Source organism: Ctenopharyngodon idella, chromosome 20 (genome assembly GCF_019924925.1).
Source record: "Ctenopharyngodon idella isolate HZGC_01 chromosome 20, HZGC01, whole genome shotgun sequence".
Lineage (NCBI taxonomy): Eukaryota > Metazoa > Chordata > Actinopteri > Cypriniformes > Xenocyprididae > Ctenopharyngodon > Ctenopharyngodon idella.
In genome coordinates this window covers 19,073,230-19,100,628 of record NC_067239.1, presented here as the reverse complement: position 1 = coordinate 19,100,628, position 27,399 = coordinate 19,073,230, and the positions used below count along the sequence as shown (strand labels likewise).

General features: G+C 39.0%; 2 protein-coding genes across 4 annotated transcripts in view; one reads left to right on the top strand and one right to left on the bottom strand.

Annotated features, from left to right (window-relative positions):
• ino80 (INO80 complex ATPase subunit) overlaps window positions 1-27,143 on the top strand; it is a 38,601-nt gene extending 11,458 nt beyond the window's left edge. For 2 of the 3 annotated variants that reach the window (XM_051874376.1, XM_051874374.1), the window contains exons 18-37: window positions 376-460; window positions 554-671; window positions 1,454-1,539; window positions 1,648-1,815; window positions 2,298-2,431; window positions 2,929-2,996; window positions 3,088-3,181; window positions 3,633-3,831; window positions 6,872-7,012; window positions 9,127-9,352; window positions 16,716-16,843; window positions 19,105-19,199; window positions 19,593-19,665; window positions 21,698-21,856; window positions 22,275-22,377; window positions 22,500-22,588; window positions 22,698-22,859; window positions 23,231-23,390; window positions 25,520-25,738; window positions 25,822-27,143. In XM_051874376.1, coding sequence (XP_051730336.1) covers window positions 376-460; window positions 554-671; window positions 1,454-1,539; window positions 1,648-1,815; window positions 2,298-2,431; window positions 2,929-2,996; window positions 3,088-3,181; window positions 3,633-3,831; window positions 6,872-7,012; window positions 9,127-9,352; window positions 16,716-16,843; window positions 19,105-19,199; window positions 19,593-19,665; window positions 21,698-21,856; window positions 22,275-22,377; window positions 22,500-22,588; window positions 22,698-22,859; window positions 23,231-23,390; window positions 25,520-25,738; window positions 25,822-26,024 — 2,710 coding nt within the window. In that variant the 3' untranslated portion in view covers window positions 26,025-27,143. The remainder of the gene's footprint in view (window positions 1-375; window positions 461-553; window positions 672-1,453; window positions 1,540-1,647; window positions 1,816-2,297; window positions 2,432-2,928; window positions 2,997-3,087; window positions 3,182-3,632; window positions 3,832-6,871; window positions 7,013-9,126; window positions 9,353-16,715; window positions 16,844-19,104; window positions 19,200-19,592; window positions 19,666-21,697; window positions 21,857-22,274; window positions 22,378-22,499; window positions 22,589-22,697; window positions 22,860-23,230; window positions 23,391-25,519; window positions 25,739-25,821) is intronic. The other variant, XM_051874375.1, reaches the window with a different exon arrangement.
• The window catches only part of zbtb1 (zinc finger and BTB domain containing 1), a 422,399-nt gene that overhangs the window by 85,954 nt on the left and 309,046 nt on the right, over window positions 1-27,399 (bottom strand). The window lies entirely within an intron of this gene.

Sequence of the window (27,399 nt, the reverse complement as noted above, 5' to 3'; positions counted from 1 at the left end):
TAGTGCAGTGACACCATGTCTGGACTGGAACCCTTCAGAGAATGAGGGCCTCTCGAGCTCTGAGTGTGAGTTTGTGCCTCTCTGGAAATGACAGCACATGTGCCAGCAGCTTCTGTTGTGGTGGAACATGATTTATTGCCCAATTGGAATCTCGACAGGGTGTCAGAGCAGCTTTCTTGAGCTTTCAAGTCTCTAAAGTCCCCAGTAATCAATGAAAGACTTAACCAAGTCTAAGACGTGAGCTCTGAAGAGAATCCCTGTAATATTAGAGTTCAGCATTGAGCGTTGTTGTCATGCAGAGTTATATTCTCCATTAACCTCAGCTTGCTGCTTGCTTGGGAGGTCTTAGTAGCTGTGTCTGGTTCTTCTTGGCAGCGTCCGATGGAAGATTCTCCTTCAATTCCAGTGCAGGAACCGCCTCCTGCTAACAGGGACACCAATCCAGAACACGATGGCAGAGGTGAGTGTTTGAGACCTTGTTTGAGAGTCCACGTGTGCGAGACTGTGAGTGCAGTACCACAGAAAAACTTGACGCCATTGTTCTTCCCCTCAGTTGTGGGCCCTGCTTCACTTCATCATGCCGACTCTGTTTGACTCTCACGATGAGTTCAACGAGTGGTTTTCCAAGGACATCGAGAGTCATGCTGAGAACAAATCTGCTATTGATGAAAGTCAGTCAACTCTTGTGTTTATCTCCATTTTGTTTACTGTCCATTTTATCTCCAGGGAGGTTGAAATATGTGTTAGGGTTGAACAATTTAGTAAAAAAAGAAAATTAAAAAAAAATAAATAAAAAGAAAGCTGGTTTGATAAAGCTGGGATAGTAAGTCAAAGTATGAAGGTTTCCAGTTTGAACTTGAAGTCATTTTAAGTTTGAAGTAGTTTGAAAAGTTCCAAGGTTTTAAGGCCTTCCTCATCCAGTCTATCAGATAGGTCAGATCAGATGCTTTGGGAGGTTGCTAGGATTTTCTGGGTGGTTGCTGGGTATTGCTATGTGGTTGCTAGGTGGTTTTAGCACTTAGCTAGCAAAAATTAGCATGTTGCTGGAAGGTTTAGCAAATTACTTGCATGTTTTAGCTTGTTGCTACTAGCATATTTTAGCATTTTATTAGGCTTTGCAATGTTTTATCATTTAGCTACTTACTATTATTATTATATTTATCATTTAGCTACTTACTACTATTACTACTACTGTCCTAAGATAGTTGTTAGCCTTTGCTAGTGAGGAGAGAGTCAGAAATTTTGATCTTATAATATGTTTAAATCAAAGAACAGCCAGCCAACATAATTATTTTATTAATTCTAAATTATTTGAGATTTCAGCTGCAAAACAACAAAGATTTAACATTTAATATTGTATTGATTATTAAAACAGCAGCACTCATGCTGAAACATGTCTTCATGTTTTGCCCATGTTCCAATAGACATAATTTACACTGGTTTACCCTTTCAGACCAGCTGTCCAGATTGCACATGATCCTAAAACCCTTTATGCTGCGCAGAATAAAGAAGGATGTGGAGAATGAGCTTTCTGACAAGGTGATACAGTCCTACAGTATCTCAGACAGAATTATGGATTGTGGTTTCATGCCTAATGTCTATGTATGTGATACTTATGTTATTTATTTTTTTAAACCTTTATCTCAGATTGAAATCCTGACATACTGCCAGCTGACCAGCAGACAGCGGCTGCTCTACCAGGCCCTGAAGAACAAGATCTCCATCGAGGACCTGCTGCAGTCATCAATGGGCACAGCCCAGCAGTCCCACAGCACCACCAGCAGCCTCATGAACCTGGTCATGCAGTTCAGGAAGGTGAGGCTGGGTTTATCAGCTAGATGTAGTTCAACCAAAAATAAAAATTCTGTCATCATTTACTCAGCCTCATGTTGTTCCAAACATGTATACATTTCTTTTTTTATTTTGTGGAACACAATAGAAGATTTTTTGAAAAATGTTGGTAATAGCTTCGGTTCCCATTGACTTCCATTGTATTTTTTTTGTCAATGGGAACCAAAACTGTTTGGTTACCAACATTTTTATATAATATATATATATATATATATATATATATATATATATATATATATATATATATATATATATATATATATAATATATGTATGTTCCACCACAGAAATGAAGTCATACATTGAAACAACATTAGGGTGAGCAAATGATGACATAATTTTCATTTTTGGCTCGACTAATCCTTTAAAACCTGTGTTCTTTCAAACTCATTGTACATATAGTAAAGACCTGCAGTTTTTAAACAGTGTTTTTCACAAATTTAAAAGGTTTGTAACCACCCAGACCTGTTTGAGCGTCAGGAAATACGCTCGCCTTTCCACATGTCCCTGAAGCCCTTCATCATGTCCAAGTTCCTCTTCCGACACGCCATCCTCCGCACTTCTGACCTCGGAAAGACTAAGTGAGTTTATCTTCATGTAGCTTCCAGGTTTACTGTACCTCCCTCAAGGCTTGTTCACATCAAGGACAATAACTATAAAGTAAATTGCCTTAATTTTATGAGATTAGGCAAGTCCATACCATAATTATAACGATAATGGCACAGAGGAACAGTATCATTGGAATCACTTTCAGAGCAATTTTTTTACTAGCTGTTGAATGATAGAAAAACATTGTCAGCCAATCAGAATCCACCAGACTTTCAAGAGCTCGAACATCAGCAAGTGGCAGACGATATAACTGCAGCATGTAATTATAATAAACGGAACGTTATTATGGTGTGTGAACTCTAATATAGTTATCGTTATAGTTCTCGTTCTTGTTGTGAACTAACCATGATTCCTCGCTAACTGTGCGGCATTGTTGATTCCATCTCCCATCAAAAGTTGTTATACAACACAGGTAATAGCTTTGATGAGTTTTTATTAGATTGTGTTTTATTCATTCTCTTCTCCTCAGGCTGAAGCAGACTCTGCTCTCTCCATTCTCTGCACAACACATTCAACAGTCCTTGTTTCACAGAAAAAGTGAGTCTCTTTATTTATTCCATAATTAAATTCTAATTTTGTCCTTTTCAAAACTTACACTTATTTCTGATCATCTGCATGATTGGTACAGCTGATGATGAAGGCAGCAGCTTTTCCTTCCTGCGTTTCATCGATGTGTCTCCTGCTGAGATGTCCAACATCATGCTTCAGGGAACTCTAGTGAAGTCAGTTAATTTACATTCATGTTAGAGACTATTAAATGATACAAAACACACTTTCTCTGATTTAAAGGCATAGATCACCTGAAAATGAAAGTTCTGTCATCATGTCATTCCAAAAATGTATGACCTGACGCTGAGACATTTGTCAAAATATCTTAATTAAGTTCGACAAAGAAAAAAAAAAGAAACATACGGATTTGGAATGACATGAGGATGAAGAAAATGATGACAGTTAATTTTTGTATGTACTATCCCTTTAACCAGTGGATATTTTGAGAACTGAGTTTTTCAATAAGAATCTTATTTTTTCCACACTTGGATGCATCACCCTGTGCATTCAGGTGAGATTTAGCTGTAGGATGCAGTACATTCATTGTTTCCTACTGCAGATGAAGAAATCTTTAAGAGCTGTTTAGATAATAAAATCTCTTTTCCTTTCTTCCTCTTTTGTCAGGTGGTTAGCCCTATATCTGTCCTTTAAATCAGCATACCGGCTCCACCACAGCCGTCTATGGGATGTAGAGGAGAAGCAGGAGAATGAGGCTAAAGGGAGAGCCCGGTTACACAAGCTGTGTCTTTCACGCAGAGATCTCATTCTGTGGCTCAACAAGCCAACATCTTTCCCAAATGTCCACAGCAGTCCTGTTCTACAAGTGAGCATTGTTGTTCTTTTTTGTTGTTCTTGATTTGTCATGTGATAGCATATGTACTTGTGGCCTTCATCAGTAAATGATAGTAATTATCAACCTCTTTGGCTACATTCACACTGTCGGTTTTTGGGATTGACAACCGCATTTACTTACAGGTGTGAGTCTCGAAATGTCCCGTTCACACAGCAACTTACAGTAGCTTCTTGAATACTGTCTGTATGAATGTGCAATGGGAGTAAAGCCCATATTCTCTTACCAGTGAGCAAAGTGACAGTGACCAAAATAATATGAAAGATGGTGGCATCCATAAAACTGAAAAGTCTTATCACTTTTAACATGACTAGAGTGTAATTGAGCAATTAATCTTCATTAAATTAATCTTCATTAAATGACAACAGCGTTTATATCTGAGCGGAGAGTGTTTGAGTTGGCGCGTAGCATGCAAAACTGACGGGTGCAGCTCTGGTGGAGAACAGTGACTGGATCTAAAACCTTCAGATGACACGCAGCTCATATCAGCGAAACCAAACATGAAAACCCGCAACACACAGTAGACGCGTCTCTCTCACATTGTATGACGTGACGGACAACTATTTGTCCAAAAAACAGCGCAGGTTTTCCGAGAATGCGGTTGTGAGTCTTAAAAATGTATGGGTGTGACTTCGGTTATAGAATGCGGTTATCATTCCCGTAAATAACTGAACTGTGTGTGAACTGAACCGTATTAAGGACTCAAATACAGGACTGACAACCATATTCTGCTGCTGTATGAACATGGCCTTTGACACCAATGCCCCCCTTTGTCTGTGTCGTATTACAAAACTTAAGCATCTACTGATGATGTCAGTTAAGCCATGACCCCAGATCCAACAGCTTTATAGTTCTTATTTACAGAATCTATAGTTTCACAGAGCCAGCGGCCATTCACGCAGTTTTTGAACCGAAAAACTTGAGAAGCAGGCAGTGGAAACGCAACTTCTTTTAACATGAACACCACGTTTTTAGAACACTGTGATGTGAGAGATGCTCAAAAGACATCCATCTAGTGCATGTTTACATAGAAAAACAAAGGAAGAGCAGCACAATGCTGTCTTAAGACATGTTTTTTAAAAGTTGAACTACTTTTAACTTGAGCACCACATTTTTAGAACATTGTGATGCACAAGACAGTGAGACGCTTCAAAGCACGAGACGTTAACGCAACTGTCAAACACGTCCATCTAGTGCATGTTTACATAGAAAAACAATTGAAAAGCAGAGCAGTCAAAAATGAGTTCTGTATGACTTTAATTGGCATACATTGTAGTTGTGTGTCCAAAAATAATAAGTACTGATTATTTCTCAGGCATGACTCAAAAGGCAGAGTGGAACACTCTGCTTCTGGATGTTTAGTTAGCGTGCTCTTACAAAACTGAGTATCTTCCAAAGATTTGATTGCACAAAATTTGGCATATTTCTTTGTTCATCATATTTCTTGCCTTCACTGTTTTGTATATGAGTGTGTAGGCCTTGGGTTACCCCATTGAACCAGATTAAATGACCCTCATCTTTCATTAGCGCTAAGGGTTCGGATTTCGTTGTGGAAACCTATTTCCACTCACCCACGAGACACTCCAACGTTGCTGTATATCAAATGCTGATGGAAATATCAAAGGTCCAAACAGATTATCGAGGAAAGGAAAGACGATAGAGGAAGTGATGCTGGACGTCCCAGTCCAAAAGCTACAGTGTCATCCCCCGGAGGCCAAACAGCGGCAGGGGTTAACCTGCAGTTTGGCGCGCTGGCGTGCGTTCAGGCTACGGTCAGGGGAAGCTGTGTTCAGAAGGTGCTGACTGAGGTGTAATATTATCCACTTCCCACTACGGCTTTTATACCACACAAGCGTCTCCTAGCTCCACTGGGGCATGGATGGGGAATACGACACCACAACAATCAGCTCCCCGTGTGGAAATGTGGACCGGCCCATATCGAGCGCTTGCTGTAGACTCGTAAAGAATCTTAACTAGTGCTAACTAGTGGCAAAAGTGAAAGCAACTGCCTTTTTCTAAGATTTCAAATCTCCACCAGACTCAGTCTGAAGCAGTTCTGTTTTCTCCAAATATTGCAACATACTGTGATGTTGAGTTGTAAACCAAGATGCTCAGCAAAACTGATTTCTGGTTTCTAAATGTAAGCTGGCAGGCTGTGCTTTGTAAGTAATCACGTATTGCTCAAGCCTAGTGTTGAATGTGAACCAAGGGAATCTTCCCTCAGAGGTGCTCTGTGCAGATGTTGTTGATCTGTGTGTTGTTGTATGGTAATTAGCGTTTCATATATTTTTATCAGTCAGTGAGCAGCCGCAGGCAGCAGTGCTGTGAGAATCTCAGCACTCATCTGTGTTCGTACGGTCGCTGTCACTGACATTTCCAGCCAGTGCTTTATGAAACAAGACACGAGCACTCCTGCTGAGGCTGCCACACTGCCTTTTTCTTTCTTTCTTTCTTTCTTTCTTTCTTTCTTTCTTTCTTTCTTTCTTTCTTTCTTTTCTTTTCTTTTCTTTTCTTTCTCTCTCTCTCATTACATGTCTTTCACACCTCATCCATCATTAGCTCACAGTCTCCTCTAAATGAAGTTGACAGGTCTGTTTATTCTTGTCACTTTGTGGATGCAGACAGGAAACAGGCAGATATATAGGCTGGTCTTTATGATTCATGTGGGTCATTAGAGCCGTAGTTCCAACTGTGACCCCGTCTGGACGTCTGTTAGCACTGTGGTCTCATTTAGGGTATCACTTCTGCTCAGTGTGACCTCTTGACTTGAGACAAATGGAGCTGATGAGATGGGAGTTGGGTTTACATTAGATTAGGAGTAACTCGTTGTAGAGAGTAAAGTAATCACTAGGAGGTGCTGCAGGCCCATATACTCCTATTTGACAACTTCAAGCGTTGTGCGGAAAAATGGCCATCCTCACACACACTCAGTCATACGTGTTGACATTTTGACAGTATGTGATTTAGTAGGGTGTAAATGCTATACTGACTTTTTTTCTTTCTTTTCCTGCAGGATTTAGTGTTCACGTCTACAGGGTCTTCGCCCATCTGTCACACCGACGTGGTGATCCACAGCAGACGCTCATCCACTAAAACCTTCAGACCATGCCGGCCTACCCAACCACCCAAGTTTTTACTCACTGTCACACCCAGGGTGAGAAACGCCACCCTTTCCCTCAGAAACATCCTAGTGAACCAAATTAACTGCAAGAACTTTCACTCAGTTTAGCGGTTTGAAGTAAATCCAGGTTTCTATTTGCAGTAACTCTGTATCCAGTAACTGTTTGGCAAAAGTCAGAAACTCATCAGCGTGGATTTCTACTGAGGGTGGTCAGCTGCTGACAGGGATCTCCCGCTGTCTCAGAAACAAACTTATGATCAAAAATGAAAGCCCAGTTCTCTGTGTGGCCCTCACTACATGCCTGGTTTATTTATCCTCTTTGACCCCCTGACAGATCTTCTGCTCAGTTGATCATGACCCTGGTGGAGAGTAACCAAACAACACAAGCCCACCAGTGAGAAATCAGAGGTCTTGGTTAAGGGCTGCTCCTCTGGCTGTGAATACAAAGCCCATCAAAAACCACACCGCCATTTGGGATACTCTCAAACTTTGGGATATTCTCAAGATACTGTGGCTTGACATCTTTGGTACTGGTCAAGACTTACTACATTGTTTGCTCGTTCCTATCAACATTCCTATCAAATGATCCAAGCCAAACTATCCAAGTGGTTTTCAGATCTTTTTAGATTAGATTAAAAAAAAAAAGAAATTACATACAGGAATATAATTTATCGTCGTTATTATAATTATTATCAGTTTAAATCTTGAAATAACCTCACTTTAACCAATAAATAATTTTTATTAATAATAATAATAATAATAATAATAATAGTGATTGAATCATTTTGATTAATCAGTCAATCTTAATGGTAATTTATTATAATTATTTTATTTATATAATAATGTAATAATTCATAGGTGTATTTATTTTTATAATTATTATTTTATATAATTAATAATGTAATTTTTTTATTGTTTTTTATATAATGATTTTTGTAAATTCTTTTTTTCTATATTAAATTTTTTTATTATAATTTTAGTAATATCATAATTATTTTATTTGTGTTCATTTTCTTCCACATTTTCCCAGTTTGAACCACTGTGCTTCTCCTATCCCTAACCCTACCCATAAATCACCCTTTAAACGAGAGATGAGGTTAGGCTTATTTTGATAAAACTGTCATTTAATAAAAGGTTTTATTAAATGACAGTTTTATCAAAATAAGCCTAATTGTAAACCTAAAAACCTAACCTAAAAACCTGCAATCTGGCAGATAGTAATGTTGTTCCCAAACCAGCAAAAGACATTGACCCATGAAAACGTCCTACTTAAGCAAGTCAAGATATTAATCTTTTATACGTAAGTGTGTTTTACTGAAATATATCCGTGACGTTAATGGTTCAGTCATGTATGAGGAACTGTTTTCTTTTCCCTGAAACATCTGCTGTTAACTTGGCTAATGTGAGGCTATCTCTGTGTTATCCCAGCCCAGAGAGTCGGGATTGTGTCTGGCCTCATGGCCGCGCTGTGAGAATTGGCACCGCTTTGGCACAGGCCCCTAGGCACCAGGGGCATATGGGCACTGTGGGAAAGTGATAAGATAGATTAGTCGCCTTTTTTCTCTTTATTCATGAGGGACTCTTGACCCGTTGGCTTTTTATGGCCACATCTGCGTGTTCGCACTCCCATTGGTCATCTGTTCGCTACAAAACTGGAAGCCTGGCCAAAGCTGAGCTGTTTTTCATCAGAGATAAGGAATGAAAGGAAGATAATATCATCCGCTTGTCAGCACGCCATAAAATTCTCCATAAAGCTGAAAGAGGGATAAAGCGAGAAGGAGAGGGAGAGAAAAGAAACGGCCAGTGGAAGGGATTGTAAGCGGTGTGAATCACTACAGGAAATGGTCATCTGTTACTCAAAGGCCTGTTAGCACTGTTAGCACCGCTGACCTCTGCCACGCTTTCCTGCCAGAGCGGCGGGGTTCGGACAAAATGTCAGAAAGACAGGGTTGTGTGTGTGTGTGCGTGTGTGCACATTCAACAACTGGAAATGATTCTTCTCCCCCCTCAAGCTCCAATTTGTTTGGTGTTTCTTAGCGATAAAAAGACTGAATAGGGAAATAGATGCCAATTATCTGGGGAAAATACAATTTATTAGTGTAAACAGCCTTGGAGGTGTTGACAAAGGAATTTTCTTCATTCCCTAGGTGACTTCAGTTCCCATGGAACGCTACTGTGCGGATCGCAGTGCCGAGTATGAATGGAGGTTAATACGCGATGGAGGGAGTCTCATTGCTAAGCAGTGCTTCCTGTATGGATCCCCCGAGCTGGCTTGCGCCTGGGCTCAGCGCTCTCAGGCCTTCCTCCCGCAGAGCCCAGGGGGCATCATGGCCCTGCAGCAAAGACATGGCTGGTCCTTCATAAGGATTCCAGGTAGGTGAAATCCTGGCTGGGAGTTAGCATGCAAGTTTATGTGTGTAAAAGCGCCTAAAAGATTTTTCCAAAACATTTGTATCCATTTATTGTCCTTGCAAAGACCTTTTTTTATTTTTAAGAAAAAGGACTTTCTCACATTCATTGGTGGTTTTGAGTGTCTCGAGAGAAAGTCTAAAATTTATTGAAAAATAAAAAAAAAAGTTGATTTTTCAGGCTAGATGAGCCAATGTGCATGTGCAGTCCTAAGCGCGAGTCTCAAGTTTCTATGGGAAGACAGAGCTTCTAACGGCAGCAATTGACTTTATCAATCAGCAACTGGTTTTTGTACTCAGAAGGCGGGATGTATTCCGCCATATTGCGCATTGCAGTTTCTCCTATTCATAACTAATAGTAGTGAACTGTCTTTCTGTATCTATAGTCTTTGGCTCTGCTTGCACAGCAGTCAAACTAAAGCAGCTTTCTATTGGTGAATGTGGAGAATTTGGTGACCAACTTGAACATGAGCGAAATCTGTTTGTTGAACTTTTTTGCCCTTGCACAAAATTTGGCCTACAAAATTTTGCCAAGCAACTATAATTGTCACTGCGCCTTTAGACTGAACACAAACCAGAGAACTGCATCTCAGCTCATTATGGCAAGACTTTAGGCCCTTGGGGGGACCCCATGGTACTGCTGTGCTCAGGGGTCAAAGTGCATTTCAATCAAAGAAAACTCACAGAGTGGCTAAAAACGAGATGTAGACCCATGGGAGAGGGCTGGAGGTCACGGAAGAGGCCACGTCTGAGGGTCGGTGCACCTCTTAGTCATTGTCACTGTTTTGGCACCAATGCACAGCCATTTGTCACATGTTTAGCACAGCAGTGCGATAGGAGCAGTGCCAGGCCATGCTTAAGACTTATTTTGCAGATAAGATAAATTTTTGCATGAGCCTGTAGCATGAATTGTGCGCAGGCATGTGTTTGTGTGCGCGTTCCAGTGTAATTGCTGGGAGCAGACTGGGGAAGAGAAAGAGGTCTGGGAGCGCTTGTGAAGTTGGGAGGGGGGACAAAGCAAGGAAGTTGGACTATTGGACATTGTTTCTGCACAGCGTTAGGTAAGCGCTTTGAATGTGAGTGTGTGTGTGTATCACTCTGAATGTTCATTCACAGGCTAAAGGTGTTTCAGAGCGCACTTCTCCCATTTTCTCAGAGTCATACTGTACCCAGGGAAGGAAATGACACAAGACTGGGTAAGAGTCATTGAAGTATGTTGGCGCTCCCACCACTGGCTAATGGAACTAAAGGCCCACGTCTCCATATAAAGGCTGGCGGAGTGTTTATTCGCAATAATGGGATAATGTGTTGATTGATTTCTAATAATAGGGTAACTCTTTTTAATAATTTTGAATAATCTAATCTTTTTATTATATATCTCAAAATATAACTGTATTTGTAAATTTGTAACTTAAGTTGCAAAATAAACAATATAAAAATAAGTTGTATAGATCAGGGGTTTTAAAACAGGGACCAGGGCAGTGTTCTCAAACAGGGGGGCACTAGAGAACCTCAGCAAACTGCCAAGGGGGCCTCAAGATGACTTAGATGATTTACACAAAAAACAAGACAAAACCGGCATTAAAATAAGCTAAAACAACTAAAAATCAAGATATTTCTTGTTCTAATTCAACCCCTCAACAAAGGTTCCCCCCCCCCCCCCCCCCCCCCAGTGTCTGGAAAAACCTGGATAAGTCTAGACCTTGTAGACCTGGAATATATTATCTAGGGCTATGAATGGAGTTTAAAAGTTTGAGAACCACTGTGCCAGTGGGTCCGTAGAAATGTTTAGAGAAAACATGTACATTTTAAATCAGTCAATAAATAAATAGGTAAATAAATAAATATAGTACTATAATGAATAGAAGAAACATATTAATGTAACTTACTAACTTAAGAGACACTATATGTTTTCCAAATAATATTTTAGACAAATTTATAACATTAATTTTGGAAAGTATTCTTGTCTGGGTCTTTACAAGAAACTGTATAGATGTCTTTTAAACTTTGATCATATTTGGGGGTCCGTAGACTAAAAACCCCTGATATAGATTACATTAAGTTACAGAAACAGTTTTGAGTTGTATATTAAAAAGTCATACAAAAATGAGGATGATCACTCTTGTCATACATTTAATATAGTAGAATAGTAATAATAATAAAAGTATATACATTTTTATTTACATCTTTAGTCATAGAGACATTTATTCCTGAGATAACCCTCAAATGAATGTGGTTCACCTATGCCCTCCTCGTATTACATAAACATTTACTGTATTTTTTTTTATCATCACTTAATTACACTTGTAGCAAGATTCAACTCGATGCATATTTTTTTGACGCTGTCAGCATAGGTGCAGCCACCCACGGGGTGGTTTATACACTCGAGTGTGTTAGCGTGTTGCTGCTGTACCTTTCGTGTCACACTAATTGGGAGCAGGCCACAGAAGGACAGGCTTTCTCTTACAATAGCTCTGCACATTGTTGTAATGCGACTGCTGCTTTAAACTGTTGTTTTGAGGGAGAGAGAGAGTGAGAATGCTGCAGAGCTCAGCTCACAGACAGCCTGTGGGAAACTCTGCTTTCCCTTCCTGTTCTTTCAAAGAATCTCTGCACTCCAGCAAAATGGCCGGAAATATTCCTGGCCTTTTTGATTTGGGGCCCAAACAACAGTGACTGCATAATTGTTTGTGATCTGCTCCCTCGCCCCGCCTTTCTGGCTGTGAAAAACAGCCAGGCTTCACCAAGGTGTTTGGGAAGCTTATCCTTCAGTAAGATGCCAGTTCTTTATTTTTTTATTTTTTATTATATTTAACGCCTTAGTTTGTATATTAAATTTTCACCTACCAAAAAATAAGAGTATAATCACACTAATATATCACACATCTAATAAAGAATAGTATTTTTTTTTTTAGAATTACTATACTTTTATATTTATTCTTCTTGTCTGGTGAAACATTCATTTTCTTATAATGGAAAGAGACAGAAAATCAAGGGGAGAGAGAGGGGGAACAGTATGGGAACATGGCAAGAGACAGACTCGAACCCTGATTTCCCATGAGCTCCACTACTCAATATGTCCTCAAGACCACCACGTATTTTGTTTTTGCAGGTCAAAGGGCTGTAAATGTCATAATGTCGACCTTTCATGAGTTGCTTCCCTGATGCAGTTCTCCTTTTGGCCTACAGAGGGGGCATTTTGCTTGGTTTTAGTCTGCTTTACCTCCCTCTCCATTTTGTGTGAAATTGAAAATGTGGTCACATATTTCATCCCCTGTGCTTTTGTGTTTGTGCACAGATCCCAGGCGGCATCTGGTGAGTACAATCGATATATGACAGCTTAATGACAGTCTCCCTCATTTGCCCATTTCACTTCCCACCCCTGAAAGATCTGTGGTCGCTTGACTGCTGCAAGACCCCATAAACAGTGTGTATGGCAAATGTATCACATGATCTTTACCTGTAGACTACAAAAAGACGGCTTTAGATGGAATATCCCCACTATCTGAACATTTTTTTCAGCAGCTGGTCTGTGGGTTTTATGTCTTAAATGTTGTATTCAATGCCTTCTATAAAGTTTAAAGGGATATTTCACTCAGTGTTATTTTAGACCCCATTGTCTTCCACTGTATTGACAAAAACAGCTGTTCAGAATATATTCTTTTGTGTTCTACAGAATAAAGAAAGTCATACATGTTTAAAACAACATGAGTAAATGATGACAGAATGTTTATTCTGAGTGAATTATCCCTTAATTTGGAAGTATATCGCACTTCAAATCTGAGCTCTACTCCTTCTAAAGCATGATTACATCATTTATTTTTGCAATTCTGCCCTGTTTTTAAGGTGCAGTAATCACTGTCACTTAAGCAAAGTTTCACGAAGTGACAAAACAAATATTGTTTGTGTTAAGAATCAACCTCTCCACTTGGCCCCGTGCCCATGTTTAGGTGTTGGCTAGTGGTTGTTCTGGGCGTCAGTAAACACTAAAGCTAATCTTATAGCATAGAGGTCATAAGAGCCCGGTGCTTGAGCTTTCACCCACTGTCCCTTTGCCAGAAGAAATGGCCCTAAAGCTCAGATTGCTTTAATGAAATTAGCATGCAGCGGAAGGGCAATTAAGTAGGCAGTGGGGTTAATGAGCTCGTCCAGGGCTCTGTGGCAGATTTTTAAATTGGGTCACCCTCGGGTCAGACCTGAGTTCTGGACGGGAGGGATTGGATTAGAGCCAAGGCACCTGGAAGGGCACTTTTAAGGGGTTGCCACCAGCAGGTGGGTTGGATTGATAGTGGTAACCATGGTAACATCAGATGGTACAGTGCTTGGTACCTTTGAGTTCCCCCTGGTTTGCAGTTGGAAAGTATCCTGAAAATACATGGTGTCCTCTATGAACTTTCATTCCAACATAATCCACCCCTAAATCTGTTATTTTGAATTCTAAATGATGTAGTCACCCTCGTTAGATCCCTCTGAAAATGTTTTTTTTTTTTTTTTTTTTTTTACGAAATTAGCTTTGATAAGCATGTTTAAGGACTCTCAGAATGGTTTGGATGAAGTGGCATGTAAAGTCTAACAGAAAAAAAACTGAATAATTGCAGAGTCATCAGGCTTGTGAAATAGGACGTGTGGGGGGATTTGATAAGAAGGGAATGGAAACACCAGAGGAGACTCAGTGGTGCCACTGAGTTGTGGGTACCAACGGATCACATCATCCCCTTAGATCACCATCTTCATCCCACAGTCTTTCAGGGGCTTCTTAAAGGGGGATCTGGCAGCTCGTTGCCTTATCCCTCTGACGCCAGACCCATTAGATTAGAGCTTTATGGGCAAGAGCGTATGGGAGTCTCTCTTTTCTCTTTTTGAAACCGTCCTTCTCTCAATCAGGAACCTTAAACCTCTGCTTTTAGCTAAAGAAACCATTGCTGTTACCATTGCGGGATATGGTTGTTAAACGTGTACATGTATTTCAGCGGGCGATGAAATGTGATCCTTCAAGCAGTCTTTAGTGGTCTGAAAGTAGTATAGTATATAATCATTATGTAGTGTAGTATATAATCATTATACCAGCTCTAGGAGATCTTTATTAGTTTAAATGTGCATGCTCAGCAGCAAGTCACTGTAAATCACTACAGCAACTGTCAATTTAAGTTAGGTAAATTTGGGGTCAGAAAGATTTTTTTAAAGTAATTAATACTTTCAAGATTAAATACCAGTATTTAGCTTTGATGCTTTAAATTGATCTAAAGTGACAGTAAAGTTCAAATAAATACTTTTTCTATGAACTTGCTATTTATCAGAGGATCCTGGAAAATAATGTATGAGTTGTTTCCACAGAAATATTAGGAAGAACAACCATTTTCATCTGTGATAATAAAAAGAAATGCTTCTTAAGCACCAAATCAGCGTATTAGAATGATTTCTGAAAGATCATGTGACTGAAGACAGGAGTAATGATGCTGAAAATTCAGCTTTACAATCACAGGCATAAATTACATTTTAAAATAGAAAACAGTTATTTTTGAATTGCAATAATATTTAACAATATTTTTAATTTTGACCAAATAAATGCAGCCTTGGTAAGCATAAGTAACTTCTTTTAAAAACATAATAAATCTTACTATCCCCAAACTTTTGAATGTTAGTGTGCATTCAGCTTTATTTAAAAAAAAAAAAGCCCAGTTAAATAAATTATTTAAACATTAACTAATCTGTTATAATAAACGATAATTTTGTAGATATATAGAATATAATTGGTTTACATTATAATTTAAGAAAACATTAAATTATATTTATTTAATATACCAATAAGTGAAACACTAATCTTCAGAAAAGCTTTTAATCAAGAGATGAATAAACTGAAGATGACCCATTTTAACCTCATGTTTTTGAACATTTCCAAGGAAATTTTAGATATCTGCTCTGTCTGAAACTGATGGATGTGGAATTTCTTCATGATTACTTTTTCTTTATGCTTAACATCCTCTCTGCAAACATATTGGTTTAATTTGATCTAGTTTTCCATGTAGTTTAGTGTAGCCGTATGTAACTATTTTGACGAATATATGCATGCAGGCTTGTTCGTTAGTCTTTGAGTAGCACTTGAGGGTTAATTTGAAAGTATCTCTCAGGCTGAATATGGCCCACAAGCCTGATGTTAAAGCCCCCTGCCTGACTTAGAGCAAACGTTCATCTTGTTTGGAGTAAATTAGATCCATGTGGTCATTATCTTGTTAATTATCAGCATGGTGAGTATGAGATTCTTGGGTGTATAGGCTAATTTGAGCCATTCTCCTCCACTCATTGAAAAGGTTACACACGTGACCCTTTCAGGGTCATGGGGATGTTGAGTCAGGGTTCAGCTATGGTTCACATTAGCATGGACATGATGTGGCAACAGCAACATGGTCATGCTGGCCGTGTGTTTGTCATGCTTTTTGTACTGTCTAAGGCTCGGCCAGCAGGCCTCAAACTCTCTCTGGGGATCTCTAGATTGCTCTGGCAGCCGGCTCACTTTGTGTGTATAATCACTTTCTGAGTGCCCATGACTAGCAGGGTCATTTAACTTACCCCCCATGAGCTGACCTTAAGGTCAAGGGTTGTACCAGTCAACAATGGGAAAGCCCGTGCTTACTCTTTTATAAGCACTGTTGGGGTGACGGCATTGACAGCCCATTGCCACTAGATTCTCTGGTCTGTGAAAAAAATTGAAATTCAGTTTGAGATATAAGATTACATTTAGCAGTGTTAGTAAATTGGTAGTGTTTTTTTTTTTTAGTAGTGTTCTTAAAGATTAACTTGCAGTGAACATTGGATGATGACAAAATGTTTATCTAAATGTAAAAATAAAGATAAATTTAAAAAAAAACAAAAAAACACACTATTGGCCTGTAACCACAGATAGCATAGAATAAGAGAAAGGTCATTCCGATAACACTTCATTCTGAGCGTAATACATTAATTTTATAAAGTATAATTTTTTAATTTAATATGTTTTGTGCTTAGATGTCCATGAGATTATTAAACAAACATTTTTAAAGAACTTTACAGTGGATCGTTAACTGGATACAAATTTTGCTACTGAGAGTGGGATTTCTGTCATCGGTAAGTGAGGAACAGGAAATGGAAAACCCGGAGTGGATCGGGAGTGGAGTGATTACAGAACGCTTTGAGCGGGGAGGGGAAATTGCTGTCACTCCACAAACTTATTCATTATTTTCCTTTGATTTATCTAATCAGCTTCATTCTGACAGTGTGGGATACAGTTTTGATCTTGTGAGTTGACACATTATTTACCGTTTCTCTGTGTTTTTCTCCGCTTTGTTCTTCAGACAAAGAGTCTCTGATAACAGACAGCGGGAAGCTTCACACTCTAGACCTGCTTCTGACTCGACTGAAGTCTCAGGGCCACCGAGTCCTCATCTATTCTCAGATGACCCGCATGATAGACCTTTTAGAGGTGAGTGCTTCCAGGAACTTCTCACTGTCGGTGACTGACAGCTCTGTGGCCTGTGAACATTATGTAACTACGTCATGTCATTGTGACATGTTTTTTTCCCCTCAACCTTCAACCTTTCCTTCATGTCCACAGAAATCTGTCTGTACTGAATCGATAGTAGATTTCTGAGGTCATGCTGTACGTGTTTTTGTTTACATGTTCGATGTATTTTGAGTGTTAATCTCACAAAAGAAATGATGGCTAAATTTGATTTGTGAAAGGAATGTTTGCTGTTAAATAGCTCCATATTGTTGTTGCTGGACAAAGGCGGCTGAGAGTAGATAACTGGAGGAAACAATCACTTTTTCCAAAGGCACACAGTTGTTTGCCACATGTTCAGCAACAAGCCAAACATGGAGCTAAATGTAGAACCCTCCAATAACATTGTCAACACAGGCCCCTTATAGTCCAACACAACAGCTCTCATAGTCTAGAAACACCTCAAGTCAATAGGAATTCCTTCAGATTCATTTTGGCTTAAGCATTTTCCATGGCAGTCTTTCTAAAGTCAGATTACATAGACTTGACTTCCTTTATTTGTGAAGTAGATGATCTATAAAAAAAGTTAAGCATGGAAAAACATGGCTTTTGATTGGTTATTAGTTTTGGCATTGGCATGCAAAGCTACACTTTTTATACTTTATCTTTAAGTCAACATAAAAATCTAAATTAATCCTATTTTCTGGTGCACATAATTCAAAAGAAAAAATGTTTTGGCATCATAATCTTTCATCAAAATGTAATAACTTGTTCTGCCTTTGAAATGACTTTCCTTTTCAGCTGACATCAAAAATTCTTCTTATATTTTAATCCCTCACTAGGGCTTTTCACACTGCGCTTAACCCTGGGTAAAGGAGAGTTTCACACTTGTAATTTAGATGCGGGGCTAGCAACACTTTTTACCCGGGTTTATTTTTTGCGGTGCCAAACTTGTACAGTGTTAGAATGTTACAGCTAGAAGCTTAGCAACCGACAACCAATCGCGTGCCTTATGTTCATGCGCTTTGGGCAGTCACGGAAACACAGCGCGTTGTATAAACAGTCGTTTCTGCGTATGATAGGAAAAATGTCAAACGCCGATGGAAAACGCGACAATTGGAATGAAGAAGAGACCGTCATTCTTACCTTAATAGTTTGAAAAGTTCACTCAGAAAAAACTTAATATTGCAGTCAGCAGTGTGTAATATGAGGATGCACAATGCTAGAGCCAATATAAACAGGTCACGTGCTGCGTTTGTCCAGTCAGTGACAGATTTTTAGCTTTGTTGATTACCTAATGTAGTCCTAATTGCTGATTACATAATGTAGTCATTAAATAATTGTTTATTTTATTACTTTTTTACGATTGACTTTTTATTTTTACTGTTAAAACAATTTTTAAAACCATTAAATGTTTTAAAACATTACATTAACATTTTATTTATATCTAAATTTAACATGTTAACTTTGACAGCCATGAAAAAAGCATTTTGTAATTTTTTTTTTCTCCAATTTTCTGTGGATCACCCAGCACCACTGAACTGAATCCCAGTTTGAAAACCTCTATTCTATAGCAATGTGTTCTCAGAAGCTGAAGACTGTCAAGTCTTGTCTCCTTTGAAATTGTGTCTTTCCAAGCAAACCCCTTGAGTATTTTGGTCAAGTTTTGTTGTTTATTATGTGTTCAACTGCTCAAACCCCACTTGAGATCTGTTCAAGTGTATTCCGGGCATTGTTCCTAAGTCTCAGGCTAAATCACGTTATGTTCAACACTCTGCTAACCGAGAGTTATGTTCTCAGCAGTATATTGCCATTTAAGATGGTCCCATTTGTTACTTACAGCTGCAGAGAACCTTGGGATTTGTGATCTAATGTTACTTCAGGCTGGAACAAAGTCCTAATCAAAGACATTTAATGTCAAAGAGAGTGCTAATGTTCGCTTCATACAGTCCAGATGTGCTTTTGGGAGGCCATCCAGTGGAGTCGTAGGCCCGATGGAGTTGAGGTTTCACTCTGGGTGGTGTAGGAGAGTGGGAGGTCATCTGAGAAAAGTCACTGAAAAGAGTCTGCAATACTAATGAGGGTCTGTGGCTGCATGTTAAGGGAATATTATGAAAAACCAGCTCTGCAGATTTAAAGAGAGGATTAAAGTGATTATAGACACACTAGTTTCATATCGTTGACTTGTTTCCCTGCTTGATTTTCCATTTTCTTACTTCAAATGTTTCTCAACTGTCCTGCAGGAGTACATGGTGTACCGCAAGCATACTTACATGAGACTGGATGGTTCATCCAAGATTTCGGAGCGGCGGGACATGGTGGCTGACTTCCAGAGCCGGTGAGTTTTCAGCTAGTTTTCAGCTGCCTGACAGCTAAGATTGAAAATAAGACATACACGTCTGTAAGTGCCCGTCTCTTCTTAAACCTAATTGGGCCTTTTTTTTTTCGAAATGTCACCAAGCATAAATTCCTCATCCCTGGCGGTGTTGTCAGGCGCAGAGGGTTTTGCGCTCCTCTCTTTCCCCGCCCTTCATCAAAGGGTCTGGTTTGCATTAGCTCAGCTCTCTGTGGGTGCAGTGAGCTCTGGTTTTTATTTTCTAGAGGAGTGTGCTGTATATTGAAACGTCTCTCTATGTAAATCCTGGGTGGTTGGGCAGGCCCCTTAAAGAGCACGATCTGCCGCCGATTTATTTGTTTTCTCTCACTGCTCTGGTCTCCCCTCCCTTTGCAGGACGGATATTTTTGTCTTCCTCCTCAGTACCAGAGCCGGAGGCCTGGGGATCAACCTGACAGCTGCAGACACGGTGAGGCCATAGACAAAATCAGCACATCATGGTTACCAGATCGCATTCCCCCAACTGAAGGCCATGAGAACGGCCTCTAATATTGTATGAACCCGAAGACATTTAGCACTGAACTCATTGACCTTAATATGAACACTTTGAAGCTTTGACTAAATGGTCAGCATGTAAAGCGACCAACCACAGTTTGTTTTGTTTAGGGGCGGGAAATGGTGAATACCGCAATAATAGAAAGGCATTAAATAAACAGATAAATAATAATGCAGCAGTTTCTATAATTCTCTTTTTTTATATTATCACTTTACTGAAATGAAAGAATATTATTATAACAATATATAGAAAATATTTACTTTTTTTTTTACCGTTAGAAAACCATGCATAAATGATTCAAAATGTTTTGAAATTTATTTTATGAAACATAGCCCTAACAGAATTAATGATAAAAGTGCTTTTTAAACTATTTTTATTCTAGTGAATGAACACAATTAAACTGAAGCTATTTACTAATACAAGGACATTCGTTTCATTCATGTTCTAACATGTTTTTGTTAAAGGCACAATGTGTAAGATGTTTGGATTAAAATATCCAAAAACAACTAGAACAATGTTATATATGTTGTTGACTTGTGTACTTACATTATCCCAAATGTTTCCAAGAATGTTTAAATCCAGAGAAATAAGCAAATTTAACCAGGACACGAGCATGTCCATGCGTCGCCTATCAATGACACGCCTTACCCTCGATATCTGTTTTATTTTGTAAAACCTACGGAAAGACCAAAGACACTTTAATATATTATGTGTTTTATTAGACAGGTGAGCAACTGTTTGGATACATTCATAGACAGAAAACGAATCATTGTTATATAGCTCAACACAGTAAGTCTTATTGTTTAAATCTTGTTTTCTTGATTTACATGAGTACCATGTTTTACCATGCCTAATATCGATCTAGCTTACTGCAGTGTGTCTCATAGTAGCCGCCGAAAGAACACACAGAGTAGCACTATAACAACTTTCAACTCACATATGTATCTAATATGATAAAACAGAGCTGAGTTACCCTACATACGCATGACCGGAAGAAGCGGAAGCGGTCGTCTGCGGCATAATAAAAGCTCCACTGCTCTCGAGCCATGTGTCGCGCTCATCTCTCATTAGCAATCACTCCAGCGGCCTCGTTCTGCTCCAGCAGATTTCAGCCACACCCTGCTTCATACTACAGTAATGTTGATAAATCTTTAATACATTAGCTCATCCATGAATATGATTTCTGACCGAGTCCCGTCGGATTCTTTTCCACTGGCTGTAGATGTGAAGACAACACCTCCCACGATTCCACGAAATCACGGCGTCATTAAGCTATGCCTTTGTTTTGAATAAGTGACCTCTAGTGGTGAAAAATTACATATTGTGCCTTTAAATGATGACAACAATGTTTAAATTAAATAAAACGTTTGAATATTTAGTTTAATTTTACACTCTTGTCAACTAAAATGTATTTTTTTGTCAGCTATAATTAGATGCCATTTTAGTCAGAGTAAAATAAATAGGACATGACAAAATTTTGGATAAATTTTTTTTTTTTTTTTTTTTAAAGAGACAAAATCTATCGCTAAAATTTAAAGCTGTAAAATTGTTATATATATATATATATATATATATATATATATATATATATATATATATATACTTCACATTCAGTGAATTCATCCTCAACAGTACTCATTGTATCAGCCCGGTGCCTGGTTTTCAAGCGGACTGATGAAAAACCCTGTGTGCTTTTACTCCCAGAAGTTACGTTGGGTTGGCCAATCAGATAAGATCTTGCCAGATCCAGAAATTACTTTTCAGTTTGTGTACAATATGCAGCGATGAAAGACAGCAAATGGATTGTGAAGTTTTGCAATCTGAGGATTAAACAGTTTTTTTAAAAAATTGAATTGCGTAAGAACTAATTAGTTGGAATAGGCATAAATAGGATTGAGTAGATATGAGGAAATCATTTCATGTGACTAATTTCCTCTCTTGTCAGGTGATCTTCTACGACAGTGACTGGAACCCCACAGTTGACCAGCAGGCCATGGATCGAGCCCACAGACTAGGACAAACCAAGCAGGTCACAGTCTATCGGCTTATTTGCAAAGGAACAATTGAGGAGCGCATCCTACAGAGAGCCAAAGAAAAGAGTGAGGTTAGTACACAGTATCTAGTACCTTACTTGGGCCAGAAGGTTCCATAAAATATAATGTAACACGTTTTCCTTTTAATTCAGCTAATTCCGCAATGGATAGACAAATTACCCCCTTTTCCCCCTGATAGCTTACATTTGTCAGTTTAAGTTACAAGAACTATATTTATCTAAATGTCAAACCTCAGAAGAGTCTTTGCAGTGATGAGGGGGTTAAAGGAATATTTAGCCCATGGTTTTAACTGCAATTACCACTAATTATACTGTAATTACATATGTGCTCTCAACAGTCACATGTAGTCCAGGATGTCTGTATCAACACATCATTATAGTCAGTATATGTTTCCAAGAGTCGAGTCTTCTCCTCTTTCTGCTCTTACTTATTTGATTGATTTATTCTGTGTCTCAATAATCACTTTAGATTCAGAGGATGGTAATATCAGGAGGAAATTTTAAACCTGACACTCTGAAACCCAAAGAGGTGGTCAGCTTGCTGCTGGATGATGAGGAGCTTGAGAAAAAGTGTGAGTTACCACTCTGTTTACGATCATTAAAGAATATGTATAATCTAAATAAGGTAATAATAATGAATCAATTGTCCATTTGCTCTCCTCTGATTGGATGGTATGGTTGTATTTCTGGGCAGTGCGCTTTCGGCAGGAAGAGAAACGGCAGCTGGAGGAGAGCAGTAAGGTGAAAGAGCGGAAGAGGAAGAGGGAGAAGTATGCAGAAAGGGTAAGTGCCCTTATAGAGGCACAAGGAATTGATTACTCAGATCACTCAGAAAATGCCCTAACCACTCTTGTCCAATTTTCCTGTCACCCTGCATCCCTCTTATTTTAAGAAGAGAAAGGAGGATGACCCAGACGCTAAAAGGAAGAAGGAGGGTGTGAATATGGTCATCCCATATGTCCCGTCTGCAGACAACTCCAATCTGTCTGCAGATGGAGAAGACTCATTCATCAGTGTGGACATGGACTCTGCCATGCCCAGCCCCTTTAGTGAGGTAAGAACCAATGAGACTCGACCCATATGCACTTCCTGGACTGGTTTTGAAATAACTCTGTGATCTTGATAATGTGTGTTGAATTGCAGAGGTCATGATGTCAGGAAGATTTATTGTACAGTGCTTGTCCTGTAATGACATTGTTTAGGTGATGATGAGTCCACAAAATAATCACGTGAGAACTTTCCCAAAGAATGGATGATTTCTATAGAGCTATTATGCCATTGTCAACACACATCCTCTCGTTTACTTGCTGCATTGATCTCACGCCGCTCTTCCTCCTCTTCGTCCATCTTCTGGTCCTGCCGTCTCTCCTTTGTGGTGCTGTCCCTTTGTCCCTGTCTCACCCCCAGAACTATGTGTCTCTGCAGATCTCATTGAGCAGTGAGCTCCAGCCCAGCTCCATTCCTGCAGATGAAAGTAGCAGCGACATGCTGGTAATTGTGGACGAACCTGTGTCTTCTGCTCCGCAGTCCCGTGCCACCAACTCTCCTGCCTCCATCGCCGGCTCTGTGTCTGACACCATGAATGGTTTGTTTCTTACTCAATTATTAATCGGTCTCATGTACAGTCAAACCAAAATTTATTCAGACACCTTGAACATTTCATTCGTTAATACAGTTTATTCACTATAGTTTAAAAATGGTAATAAAATATGACAAGATCTCAGAGTTAAACTCTGTCAGAAAAAATTTATCTTAATTATGTCAGATAACAATTAAGCAAAACATGGTCAGGTCAAAGTGTCTGAATAATTTTTGGTTCCAAATTTTTATCAATTTTACTGGTAGTCCACTGTATGAAGAATTTTTGGGTATAATATGTCACAGTTTACTTTATTTTGCTATCCTCGCTTACATAAATGAACTATAGTGTCCTGCACCCTCTAGTAAAAATATATCAAAAATCTCTGAATAATATTTGGTTTGACTGTATATCACAGCAAGCCTTGTCATATTACACATACAGTATTGCATACAGTATTATGCATTCTCGGAAGCTGGGAAAGGTCAGGGGATCCACTCTGAAGTCTAACAGTAACAGGTTAAAAAAATAAACTAGTATTTAGAGGTCAGCAAGGGATGGATTTTTCAGTCCCTCTCCCCCAAGATTCTGTCCCATTCCCGCAAAAATAAGTTATATTTAAGCCCATTTCTGTCTGCAACTTTTATGTTTTGTTCTACTTTCACCCACAAAATTCCGCAGTCCTGTTCCTCTTAGATTCTCACTCCGGTGCCATAGGAGATTTTTTGTCAATTCTTACATACACACACAATGGTTCAGACATCACCCTTTTTTCATTTGTCGCAGCAGGCAAAAGGAAGGTGCTTTCTCACTGTTGCATACGGTTTAAAAAAATATTGAGGATGTCCAAACTTTTTTTTTTTTTTTGTTACGCATTTTTTACTTTTTTTTGGTAAACATTCTAAACCTTTAAACAAAATCAATAGGAGTAACCTTTTTTGTATTTTTAGACATTTATATTTTGTGGGAATCCCCAAATTGCTCAAGAAGTTAATGCTGGTTCTGATAGAAAGGTGTCAGAATACACAGTGCAGTTTGTTGCATATGGGGCTGCATAGCCGCGGACCAGTCAGGGTGCCCATGCTGACCCTTGTCCACTGCCAAAAGCGATAGAAGAAGACTATTCATAGTATTTATAGTATTTCCTGCCCTCTCATTTTCTTTCTGCGTTTGATTCTGTTAGTTGCTAACAGTATTCTGCTTTTTAAAACTTTTTTTTCCCAGTTTAACTAACTACATTTGTTACAATTTCTCACTTTTCTTGTCTTATACGTGTTTGTTGGAGCTTGATGCTTTACTGCTCAAATCCCTGAATATAGTTTAACAGTGTCACATTTAGCACACATTTGGCTGCCTTCCTGTCGAGTGATGAGCAGTGCTAATAAGCAGTGTTGCAGTCTAGGCTGTAAAGCTGAGAGCGCAGAGGTTTGTGGGACTGAGCTTGCCGGTGAAACGAGAGCAGAACTGTGGCTGTAAAGGAGACAGGGTTTGCGTGAGTCTAGGCCGCAGTAGCTCAGATAGCCTCGGCATTCAACCTCATAATAAACTGAGGATTAGTGGAAGATGAAAACTCCAACAATTCAAAAGAAACATGTTGATGTTGTTTGGCTGGCACATAATCCGTTAAATAGTCGTGGATCTATGAAATCATATTTGAGCTACACTACCGTTCATTATTTGATCAAAAATACAGCAAAAACAGTAATATATTTATAAATATTATTATAGTTTAAAATGGCTGTTTTCCATTTTAATATATTTTAATAAGTAATTTATTCCTGTGATTGCAAAGCTGGGTGTTCATCCGCCATTACTCCAGTCTTCAGTGTCACATGATCCTTCAGAAATCTATCACTGCTGATTTGCTGCTCAAGAAACATTTCTTATTATTTCTTATTGTTGACAATGTTGAAAATAGTTGTGATGCTTAATATTTTTGTGGAAACTGTGATACGTTTTTCAACCCCAGGATTCTTTGATGGATAGAAAGTTCAAAACAACAGTATTTTATTTGAAATAGAATTTTTTGTTACATTATAAATGTCTTTACTGCTACTTTTAATGCGTCCTTATGTATTAAAATGTCTGCACTGTGCCAAGAAGCTAATATTTCATCACACATGACTCTCTTTCAGGTGTCTCCTCCCAAGATCTATCCAGTCCAGGCAGGGGAAGGTCCGGTCGGAGTCGAGGACGACCCAAAGGCTCTGGAGGAGCAGGCAAGTCTTCTGTGAGGAAGGGAAGAGGACGGAAGTCCACCGCAGGCAGTGCTGCAGCCATGGCTGGAGCGATGGCAGGGGCCGCAGCTGCTTCTGCAGCTGCTTATGCTGCATACGGCTACAGTGTGTCCAAAGGTAACAGATTTGACTTTGACTTAAAGAACTGCTGGTGAAAAAGCCTATAACAGATGATCCATTGTTAATCAACTCTCTTCCAGGTATTCCAGCAACTGGCTCCATACAGCCGGCTCTCATTCGGTCTTCAACCACACCTGCCTTTGTTCCAGCTGGCACCTCCTCCCCACAGGCTAAAGGAAGCGCTGTGACCACCAACTCACAGACTTCAGCACATGGCAGTTCACAAAGCCAACACAATCCCACTAAAAGAAGCAAAGTACCCAGCAACCACAGTGGGCGGTAGCAGCTTGTGAACCCTTGCTTTTTGATTGTAGCATGGCCAGTACATTTTCAGTCCCAGGTTGACGGTTTTCACGCTTATGATGTCGAGCTGCTGTCACACCACAAGCCCTACTGTCACTGTCAACCCAACGTGATGCCCACACCCAACTTAGCATCTATTTTGGTGGCTGGTGAGCACTTCCCTAAAAGCAAAAATTAGTCATTGAGAATTTGATCTTCAGGATATGAAATTTAGCTCATTGATCCTTAATTCAGAAAATAGCTGTTGTAAGGAAGACCAAGGGTTTGTTTTTCTTAAAACTCCATCTAACAGCTCTTTTTTTTTTCTGATGACCATGTAAGCAAAGGGCAGCATGAAGGAAAGAGTTTTCTTCATCTTCTGGCACATCAGGAGATGTTTGGCATCATTATCAGCAGAGTTGAGTTGAAATGGGAACGGGGAGGGATGTTGGTTATTAAACACCCTCTTGAACAAAGTCTTTACCTGAACAAATAAGACTGCTTTTGTAAGATCGCTTATTTTTGTAGGACAGACTTGTTGACATTTGTTCAATTTAAATACCGAATGGCCTTCTCTTTCTATGTTTATTTGCTGCAAATTCAAAGATATTGGCTTAAATACTAATATATATTTTCTCTTGGGAAGAATAATCAATGTTTTTTGTAGTAAATGCAATGGAAAAAAATGTCTGATGTGAGTGCTGCTCGAAAAACATGTCACTGCTCATATTGTGACTTAAAATACTTGGATGTGAAATGTATCATAGCTTAAGTTAAAACTTGGTAATTTATGATGATCTGTGCTAGTTGTAAATTGTATCGAAGCTGTTTTATTTTTAAATAACATGATGAAAAGTCCATTGTTTTGTTGCATCTGTGACAAATGGCTGTGGTTTTTGAGGAAGGCCATTTTTGGGTTTATTTTGTCTTTAAATGTGATGATAAATGTTCTATGTATGTAAATACTTTAAGGGTATCATCCCTATTCAGAGTTATCCATTTTCCCCCAGTTGCTTGTCTATTTTTATAGGTCAGTGTAAATACCTAAAGAAAAAACCCGAATGGTCCTTTTACTAACTTGGAGAAAATACTGAAATAAACATTGATTCAATGATTTGAATTTTTCACTGTGGGATAATGTGATTCTTGATTAATCTATTTCCCCATACATGTTGTGTTACCAATATTCTGCTGAATCTTACAAAACCCCGTCTGTTTTAAAATGCAAGTCTACTTGAGCTATAGATAGAGCAAAACTCTTACACATTTAAGACCTTCGTTCATCTTCGGAACACAAATTAAGATATTGATGAAATCCGATGGCTCAGCGAGGCCTCCATTTGCCAGCAATGTTACTGCACCTCTCAAGATCCATA